At 43.2% G+C, this 10,248-nt stretch overlaps 1 protein-coding gene across 2 annotated transcripts; it reads right to left on the bottom strand.

Moving 5' to 3' along the window:
- Nucleotides 1–57: 57 nt before the first annotated feature.
- LOC141429833 (calcineurin subunit B type 2) lies at nt 58–9,681 on the bottom strand. 2 transcript variants are annotated; one of them, XM_074090396.1, is made up of 6 exons: nt 9,528–9,681; nt 9,198–9,237; nt 8,890–8,925; nt 7,541–7,704; nt 5,709–5,843; nt 58–3,071 (listed from the first exon to the last, which is right to left on the bottom strand). In XM_074090396.1, the coding sequence occupies exons 1-6, from the start codon at nt 9,528–9,530 to the stop codon at nt 2,901–2,903; spliced, it is 549 nt and encodes a 182-aa protein (XP_073946497.1). In that variant the 5' UTR covers nt 9,531–9,681; the 3' UTR covers nt 58–2,900. The 2 variants fall into 2 exon arrangements, with proteins under 2 accessions (XP_073946497.1, XP_073946498.1); XM_074090397.1 differs by lacking the exon at nt 8,890–8,925 and having other exon boundaries at nt 9,528–9,680.
- Between the last annotated feature and the right edge of the window lie 567 nt (nt 9,682–10,248).

Here is a 10,248-nt window from a genome sequence, read left to right on the forward strand (position 1 = left end):
CGCCCGGGGCTCCGGCGCCCCGGGGCTCGGCGCCCGCCCGGGCTCCGGCGCCCCGCCCGGGGCTCCGGCGCCCGCCCGCGCCAGGCGGCGGCGGCACTACGGCGCACTGGGTGTGTCCGACTCAACATTATATCCTCTCTACGAAATGATTCATTGTTTCCTCGTAACCTCATTACATTTACATTGTACATAATGTTTAAGTTATGGTGAGGAGAGAACATCGATGCCGAATGCCGCCGCCGTCCTCCAAATAAGGCTTTTAAAATCGTATATTGCTACATTCCAATTGTTTAAAACCGTGAACGATACCTATTATTCTTATATAAAGAAGGAATTTATTTATATTAATAATATTTAACACTATCAACAATGCAACACGATTGCACAACTGCGAAGTAAGACTACGCCGGTTCGACTCACGATGGATATAATGATTCTTTATATATATTTAGTATATTATATGCACAACAGCTGTGACTAGACATTAATAGATTCACGTGCGTCCGCTGTCCGCTGTCCGCTGGTGCGGTGCGTCGAGTGCTGCCGCGACTCTGACTCATGGCACTCTTTGTACAGTTACTGGTTAAGTTTAATCACATCTCTATAGACACACACTTAAGATAGCGAATCGTGCACCCGGTGCTCGCACGACAGGAGGTCACCGATACACGATAAAGTAAACTGAACCAAACCATTATTCCAACATAACGCTACGCTAGCGAGATGACGCGATGCCTACGTTCTAACATCGTCATTCCCTCCGACATCGTGATGAAAGCGATTTGTGAAAAAATACCTCTTTACATTTGGACGAAATACTTAAAATAATCCAGCAGACACGGACGAGCCGGTGACCGGCTTCCGGCGGCCGGCTCGCCGCGTCCGCCGGACGCAACACTCGGTGATGATCAGAAAGTTTCCGTTCACACATGTACAAGCCGGAGCGCGGGGAGGGGCGGGGCGGGGGTCCGGGGGGCTAGCGCGGCGCTCGCAGCGCCGTCAGCACCTGCGGGGAGGGGTCAGGACGGAACGGGGGAGGGGAGCTGCAAGACAGCTTCATTTCAATGAGGGCTATCGCGTATGAATTCGCCGCTAGAGTCGCTAGTGTAGCGTGAGGTCTCCGAAATGTCAAGAGCTACGCGGGTTTATTTATAATTAGAATAATTTTGTGAATATTTTGCATTACCTGAAATTAATTATGGAAATTATGCGATAAGGGGCAATGTTTTGAGACAGTTTTGTCTTTCGAAAACTTTTGTTCTCCCTTTTTTTTCGATAAAAACGGGACTACGCAAGATTGTGGTTGCTCGATATTTTTATGGTGCGGTTTTAAGATTTACTAAACTAAATACGATTTAAATGTAAACTTTGTTTTCACGCCCGTAATAATAGACTTTGAAAGCCACACTTAAAAACCTCACGCAACAGTGGCGCCATCTAATAAGACAAAAAAACAATAGCCCTCATTAAAACTTTATTTATCCATGCCGGTCTGATATTATTTGCGAATGAAGCATTCTGACGATGCGGTCGAACATAATGATCCACAAACTTGTCATTCGCAAACGTCAGCCCCGTATCGGCTCGACTGAGCCACTTCGGGACTAGGAATCTGGATCCCGCTCGCCTTGTGCGAGCGTTCTGAGGGAGGGGCGGCTCGGGACGGGCGGGGAGCGCGCTCACACATACCGCAACCTTATAGTTATAGTAAACGACTACTAAAACCGAACTAATATTCAAAAGTTACAGTTACTTGTATAAAATTCGGATAAGGCGATAAGATCAGTAGAATAATATAGAAGTAGATACGGGCGGGCCGCGCTCAGGCCCGCTAATGACTGATGCCGGCGCTACGAGCTAGTGCGGCCTACGATGACACCTACTAGACATGGGTAATCGAGACTCCGACAACTGATCTGACTCACTAAATTCAGCTCAGATATGAGATATCGGTTCCGACTCCGCTTATCGACTCGCTATTGAATAGTTCTTGCGAGCGATTTTTAACTTAATTTGTCTGTTAGCGAAGGTCTCCTTCCGACTCTTGACAGGATTGGTTCGGTACCGAAAAACTGCTATACTAATTCTTCATAATGACTCCTTGGACATTGGCCGGAGATGATAATATGGATGGAAGGAGCCGATAAGTTTTTCGGATCCGCTCGAGTGTCTGACTCTTTCGAAGGCGGAGTTCCGGATTAACCCATCTCTAACACCTACACGTGATGGACTCGCATTGACAACTGACACCTAATTCTGCCGAAATAAAATACTAAATAACAATACCGACTAAAACTATTACCGCAACAAAATTATAAAAAAAAATCTACTTACGATCAACTATGATAAGAACTCTAATGACGTTACCGTATAGCTATGATAAAATGTATATGTTTCACTTAGAGCTACGAAGAGACGATGATGGTTCGCGGGGCGCGGCGCGGCCGGCCGGCGTCTGTCCGCTCAGTTTTGGCTTCACACATTTAAAATACATGAACCAGTAAAGTTTGATCACGAGCGCTGGTCCGAGCTCGCCGGCGCGGCCGCGCCGCCATTTGAATAGTGTTCTAACTAGAGCGCGCCTGCACTGAGCGTCCGGGGCTCCGGGCACAAACATAACACGCGGCGACATTATAACTCTTTTGTGTTCTGAACTCTAATTGCCCTAGTTTATCCTGTCAGAAACAAATTTTATTCGACATTTCTATTAACAGCTGCAAATTTAACAGGCATCCTGGTTTGTTTCTGCATTAGATCGTTTCTTTCAGTCACATGTTACATTTCTCTTTTTTGTTTAGATATTTACGTTTGTGTCCGAGCGTACGCCGGCGTCAGGCGCGCGTGTGTGTGTTGGTGGTGGGGGTGTGGGGGTGTGAGGTGGGGTGGGGTGGGGGTGTGAGTTAGACGTCGACGACCATCTTCTTGTGTATGTCGGTGTTGCCCACCACGGAGCAGAACTCGTCGAAGGAGATCTTGCCGTCCTCGTCGCGGTCGGCGAACAGGATGGTCTTGTCCACGATCTGCTGCAGCTGCGTGTCCTTCAGGTTGTTGCCCACCATCATCTTAAGCACCTGTAAACGACAACAACCTCGATTATTCCCAGTAGTTCCTTTGGGTTTTTTTTTTTGGCGCTTGTTCCTTTACAAATGATTTTAAATGATACAATATGGGAATGATGGTACAGTCTTTGTGCGTAGCATTTTACTTGGAACTACAACGAAATAGTTGGCGATCTTGCTTCATCGTTTAAATGGAGCAACATGGTACGTTATGTAAATATGACACACTACAATAAATTTAAGTGAGGAAAATGAACACGTAATAATATTCGACTACAAACCGAAAAGAGTACCAACTTGGAATTTGAAGCCGCTAGCTATAGATCATTGACCTTATACGGTACAATTTCTGTGGTGTCCTACTTTTGATACACGTACTAATGTCGGCTCGACAGGCGTATATTTGCACTGGATGTCTCGAACAATACATTGACTGAGTCACTCTATTTTGTATGTTTCCAAATATTTGGTGATCTTGACTGTTACGTACTATATGACGCTGACTGTACAAAGTCCGGAAAAAACCGCGATAGTTCCATTAAACGTAGGTATACTACTCGTAGCTATGGAACTACAACGAATCATCAGTACCTAAAGCTTACAGTTCTACTGGGTGGCCCGTTTGGATGAATTTCTCGTCTTTGATGTCATGGTTCCTTAGATCTGATCTTTCTATTTTATGGGGAGCCCGTCGTATCGCCTAACGTACATGTTAAAGTTACTATATGTATCTGTATGAACAACACCGGGTATCCGGCGTGAATGTGAAATGGCACTTTAGTCGTGAACCACCCAAATCACTAGATTCCCCAAGATAAGTAGGTATATATAAAATCGTTCGATCAATAATTAACCGAAATAATGTGTCCAACGAGTACATTATTATAGTCATATTTTAAACAACAACAAATAGGTACGACGAAAAAGAAATCTATCAATGACACATTCGAATAAATATTCGATCTGTTACAGTTTAGTTCTGGCTGACCTACTGACCTGGCCGATGCACTGTCCATCGTCCGCTGACGCTATTAGCATCGATCTGCTCAAACCTTGGACGGCGGGTACCTAAGGCGAGCTGAACAGATCAAAAATTTAGGACCCGACATGCCGCATCGAGTTGTAAAGGACCACTTAGTCTTCACACTAAACTTTCTTTTAAATGTAATAGTCATTGTGCATTTCGTGTGATTATTTGTCGGTCGAAATCTAGTCTTCAAGGTCAATCAGCGACGTCCACTCAAAGTGAAACCAAATCAATCAGATAGACAATTCTAAAATCAGATCTATTAAAAGAAGAATTAAATATCCTGCTACCGAATCATCTCAGATTATATTCAGAATCATAAAGATTGATGATAATGGTGATGTCCTCCACGGCCACGACGTATCCGTCGACGGGAAACCCTTCTATGAATTAAATCTGTTTGCTCCGCTCATCGCTCATGTGACCGAATGTGACTCGCGAACCCGAACTTTGTACTAATCATAAAGATTAGCTTGTGCATGTCGAGCGCTACAAAGATATCCGGAACACTGATTATCTCGCATGCTTTTTTTAAACAGCCTTATCTGATACAGCAAGGTCAACGCAATTACGAGCTCATCCATTGTTTGCGTGCGGCTGCCGCTGCCGCCTGCATTCGCCGGGTATCTCCGACATCTCACTAACTACGCTACGGTAATTACTTGCCAATGCCATGCACAACCTCTGCAATCTGCTGGATATCTAGGGCATCTTCTTAATAAATTGAACCATTTTTACTATCAAGAACGCAGGGCCTCGACTCCAAATAATGCTAAAAAAATCTGCATTGGTACCGTTATACTTGACGTTTCCTAAATTAAAATATGCCCTTTAACATTTGTCAAGAAGCTGAGGTGGGGCGTTTATGGTTTATTGCGTCTGGTACCTCGTGCGGGAGGAGACTATTTCGAGCACCGGCTGAGTTTATCGCTTTCGCGGAAAAAGCATTAACTCGATCGCTCGAATATCTGTTGTTACGGACGCTTTAGGTGTTGCAGTCAACGAATAATCTTTATGCCTGTTCATTTTATTACTTGCCTTCGTGGTAATTGGTCTTAAAAGTAACATTAGGCAACCCGAATTCCTCCTAGCCATCTCTTTTATTCAGATATCAATTTAGGGTAGTTATTGTGTATTGTTTAAGCTGATGACAGTTTTATGTTCGTTTACGAAAATCAATTGTCAGTAGTAACTGATTCATAAACACCCAAAGATCCCGATGAAACTATTACATGTAATGACTGAATGAGAATTATCTTTCGTAACCCAAAACCGCCCTACAAGAAATAAGAACAGAATTAAGGAAAAAAAAAACAGTTCAATCCCAACAGAAACATTTTGCAAAAACGTGCTAAATCACGATTGAGATGATTTGCTTATCTATAGAAATAGTGAAATCACATAAACAGCCGCGCCTAGGATGTAGTAATAAGAGTTGGCTAAAATCTGGTCTTTTGTCTGTGGGTATTCATATATGGAGTTTTATGTCGCTTCAGTATTTGGAAATATTTCCACATGCCGGAGCCACGGGAGTTGAAAACGTAGAAAATAATGTATATGAGTGCGTATATGTGCGTATATAAACGTATGTGAGTGCGGCAGGGGGAGGGGCAGGTACCTACCTGGAACAGCTCCCCGTTGGAGATGAACCCGTCGTTGTCCATGTCGTAGATGCGGAAGGCGAAGCGCAGCTTGGACAGCTTGTCGCCCTTCACGCTGAACTGGGACACGCCCTGGATGAACTCCTTGAAGTCGACCTGCAACCCAACAGCGCCCAACAGCGCCCGCGCCCTCGCTGCACCTCAACACTGTCTGTGCTTGCTTTAAGCTTTTCACTTTGCTTAGTTCTATCCGACCAGATGCGGATTCATTTCCATCATACGCACTTTTAGAATGAAACAGACACAATTCGAAATATTCTCTTTTTAACACTCGACCCGATTTTGTTTAATACAAAGTTTATTTTGGAAATGTGAATGTCGAATGTGTCAGTTTCATTCTAAACGGTCATATTATTTTGGGCCTTGAATTAGGTATTTTTACAACGTTTCCTTTCTATATCTAATGTAAGTGGCTAGCGAAATTGGCAGACTGCGTTTTAGGTACTCAGCTACTAAAGGGCCTGAGATTAGTTTAAATCTGTCAGGTAGGATTGACTTGAAATTTGGCAAGTTTGAAAGGCTTGGATTAAAACTGAGTCGCAATTTCAAATAATTCAACTAATTAAACATACCTACAAAAAACAACAAACTTATCGAAACTAAAGTTTAGTTATTTTTATCTGTCATCCATGTAGGTCCAGTATTAATATGTAGATAATGCTACAAACAAATAGATAATGTGACAAAATCACTCAAAAATAATCTGAGCGCAGCTGTATTCGTATAGACGTAAAATAACAGCGTATCAGATGTTTCTGGAGTGATTCGTCCTATCACTTAATAATTATATTGCTGCTAAGACCACTTTCTCCCGTAGGTAGCGACAGTAGCGTCAACTACGAAGGAAAACGTTAGCGATAGCAAACGCTCCTATCCGATACCACAGAAGACGTTAGCGTTTGCTGATGTAGCCGAGCCGAGTAAATTGCTCTATTGAGCAAAAAACTCTATTCATATAAGTGTGAAACATTTTTTCCGTTTCAATTTTCATTAATTAGCCTAACCTAACCGTAGTGTATAGTGCAGTGTGGTCGACATGATTGGGCAGCGCGATAAGCGCGTGCGGCGGCGCGTGACGTCAGCGTTGTTTATCAACAACGCCGGCGCAGACGCCGCTCAGCTCATTAGGTTAGGTACCTACCACTAGCGTCCGCGCCGCCGCGCGCCGCTCACACAATATGTCATTGTTCCTGGTATTTACCTAAGGATTATTTTGTATCATCGATAACATCGATATATTTTGATGATTTAAGTTAGTTTCTGCCTAGTTAGCTCAAATATTTACGTAACACACAATCTCGTCAATAATTAATATTGCTCTTCCACCAAACGTTAAATATTTTAGGAAAATAATTAAAGCAAAACAACGAGACGAGATAAATTATGTCGCACATTAGACAGAAAAGGAGTAAGGTAAGATACTAATAATTCGTATCAGAAAAAGATGAAGAATATATATGTCCTCTCATTGGCTCTGCTCGAGGTAGATATGTTATGTATGTATATAGTATTTTAAATGCGTGATGAGTTGAGCCAACAAGTTCGGTACGGTAAATGAAAAGGTCAAGTCATAGGCTCAATGTCAAACGGATTCATTTTCAAAAATATTTAACAAGAAAACAGGCAGTCTGAAGTAAGAGGGAGGGGGCTACAAGGGGTCATGCATGACAGCCACCGATAGAATAGAACAGCAAAAAATAGATCTCGAAGAGGAAGGCACCGTCGCGGCAAGTGCCGCGCGGCGTCTGTTGTGTCTGTGTCTGTGTCTGTAGTAAGTAAAGGTTGGTGCTGACCTCGCCGTTGCCGTCGGCGTCGAAGATGTCGATGACGCGCTGCACGAGCGGGTTCTGCTGCAGCTCGGGCAGCGACATGAACTCGTCGATGGACAGCGCGCCCGAGTTGTCCAGGTCCAGCTTGCGGAAGCGCTTGCCCAGCCGCCGGATCTCGTCCGCATCGACTGCGACAACACACGCTGCAGCCGCGCCCGCCGGGGCGCCCCCCGCGGCCCCCGCCCCCGCCCCCGCAGGCGCGGCTGCCGGCGGCCACCTAGTGACCGGCTACTCTAGCAGCACTCGACACGCGTGCCGTCGCTCTTTGCTTCTTTCTCTTTCGCCACACCCATCGGACTCTACGCCGTCCCTACCGAGGTCGGAGCGAGGACAACGAACAACGATATTCAGTTTATCTAGTCGCATGCAGACGCGAAAGAGAAAGGAGCGAACGACGAGCCGTCATCGTGAGTATTGTTCGTCGACGGGCCAAGCGCTAGCTCATGAATATTGAACGCTGACGTCGCCGGAGCGCGCCGCGTTATGTACGAATTATATACATATATCATACAGAATGTTCACGTTCTATTCTATTAACATAAAAAGCGATCTAGAACGAATACAAGGATATTTCCGAGTGCAGAAAGCGCTACGTTACAGTCCCGCTCGGGCAGGGTCGGGCGGTGCGGGCGAGGCGACCGCACCGCGCCGCGTGATCATACGCACCTGAGCGGGCTCGTAACGTCTAACAGATCGCAACACACATTCAGAATGTAATGAACTCTACGAACACCGGAGACTAGGCCGTTGTGGCGGGTTGCACTAACCAACAAACTAGTTCATGTTATTATCCAGAACAATTTTTATCTACAGAATATGTTTAACAACAGGTTGGAGGAATTATGCACAGAGATTTGGCACCTAGTTAGAGATGTTCTAGAATAGAAAAGAAACAAATATACAGACTGACAGAAGAGAGACTGCAGCACTGATGGGCATGGGACATCACACGCACACTGAATGTTACAAATTGTGGCTGAATACACTTTGGAGAACAGTGGTCAGTAAAGAAAGTACATTTCTGCCTCGTTTTGGTCTGTTGCGCGTAAGCCTGATTGATGAGCAATCTTGTTTTATTTAATAGTTTACTTTAATTTCTAAAAATTACTTCTTTAATATTGAGCTCTGAAAAAACTAAACAGTACCAAGCGACTGTCAACATAATTTATTGTCAGCTTCAGAATTATTTCTAGAACATAACAAATCACTAGATGTTCATTCAATTGGATCGGAAAAAATTGTTCTGGACGCGAGTGACGTGACGTGCGAGATGCAACATGAGAGACACGTCCGTGTCGTCGCTACACACTCACAGTTCTCCACCTTAAAATCAATGCAGTTAACACGCGCTGAAAACAAACCTCCGGTTAAGCTCATAATGCAACCTATGCTCAGACTCATCTGTAACACTCGCAAGAGTTAGTACGGAAGGGACGAGGTTAATAGTGGAAGCCAAACGGAACAAGTTAACACGGAAAGCAACTCATGGGAAGTGACATCATCAATTTACTCATTACTTTGTTGTATTTAAATCTTTAAAGGCTGTATACCAATAGTAAAGGTACATAGAATGAGATAGATTTGAAAGTAGTGAGAGAAGTGAAACAAACAATGTACTTACAATTGGAACACAGCTCCATAGGGATTGAGTTTTCATTGCCCTGAAACATTCAATTTTATGGTTTAAGATGAGTGACTCGAGTAACCACCGAGATTCTTTTGATGTTTCGAAATGGGGAAAGTAATACATACTATCATACGAACATTATTTGATGAATTTAAATTATTTTCTACTACGATACCCAATTTAATTTAAAACTAATTAGAAAAGGGTCGAGTGGGCAGCGAGCAACGCCGAAAGCGCGCCCGCCAGTAGTCCGAGACAACACCTTGGCCAAAACAGCAGGAGCAGAGTTAAAATTAGCCCGCCCTCGACAAGATCGACACTTACCATTTTGTCTTTTTAGTAGATTACTGGGAACGGATGAAGAAATATGACAGTATTGACTAGAGTACGATATTTCCAAGATGAATTAAGTTAAATCGCAAAAATCCTCGCTACACCACCATCGATCTAAACTTTCTTTAGAAATTGCGAATTAATGTTGCCAAATTTAAAAAATTAAAACGTCAGTTTAAAGAGTGCGTTCATAAATCAGCTATAATATTACTTATACAATGAAATCCAATACTTTTATGAGAGTGATATAATTTGCTACCTATTTTATTTGTAAAATTATTAGCCTTATGACATTATAACATAACCATATGCCAAAAATAACGCGAAGATTCCAAATTTTTAGTGGCGTTTTTAAATTCATTGCCCCAACGAGGGGATAGAATAAGACTAAAAACTTTTGAGTACTAAAAGGGACTAAGGAATAGGATAACGAAAGCCGATCTGCTTAGTTTGCTTTAACTACTTATTACTTTCATTAAACAATTCTATAGCTCTCGTTTTTTACTCCTTTTAACTGTAGTTTAAGAGAAAGAAAGCTTAATTAATTTATGCTACGCAAAGGTGGGTTGCTTTAAATAAATTACTATGTAATTGGCAACTATGTAGAGGTAGAGAATCTTTTTTTTAGTTCGGCATTCGGCATGTACTCCTTTGGGCATGTACTTGGTTGGTCAGTTAAATATTAAAATAAATCGATTTCCTGAATTTTAGC

This window comes from Choristoneura fumiferana, chromosome 7, assembly GCF_025370935.1.
Source record: "Choristoneura fumiferana chromosome 7, NRCan_CFum_1, whole genome shotgun sequence".
NCBI lineage: Eukaryota > Metazoa > Arthropoda > Insecta > Lepidoptera > Tortricidae > Choristoneura > Choristoneura fumiferana.

Excerpts from the sequence above, each read along its gene's own strand:
- LOC141429833 (XM_074090396.1), bottom strand. Across the intron at positions 8,926-9,197 it reads TATGGAGCTGTGTTCCAATT|CGCGTGTTAACTGCATTGAT; the intron begins GTAAGTACATTG and ends GTTTGTTTTCAG. Across the intron at positions 5,844-7,540 it reads ACGCCGACGGCAACGGCGAG|GTCGACTTCAAGGAGTTCAT; the intron begins GTCAGCACCAAC and ends GTTGGGTTGCAG.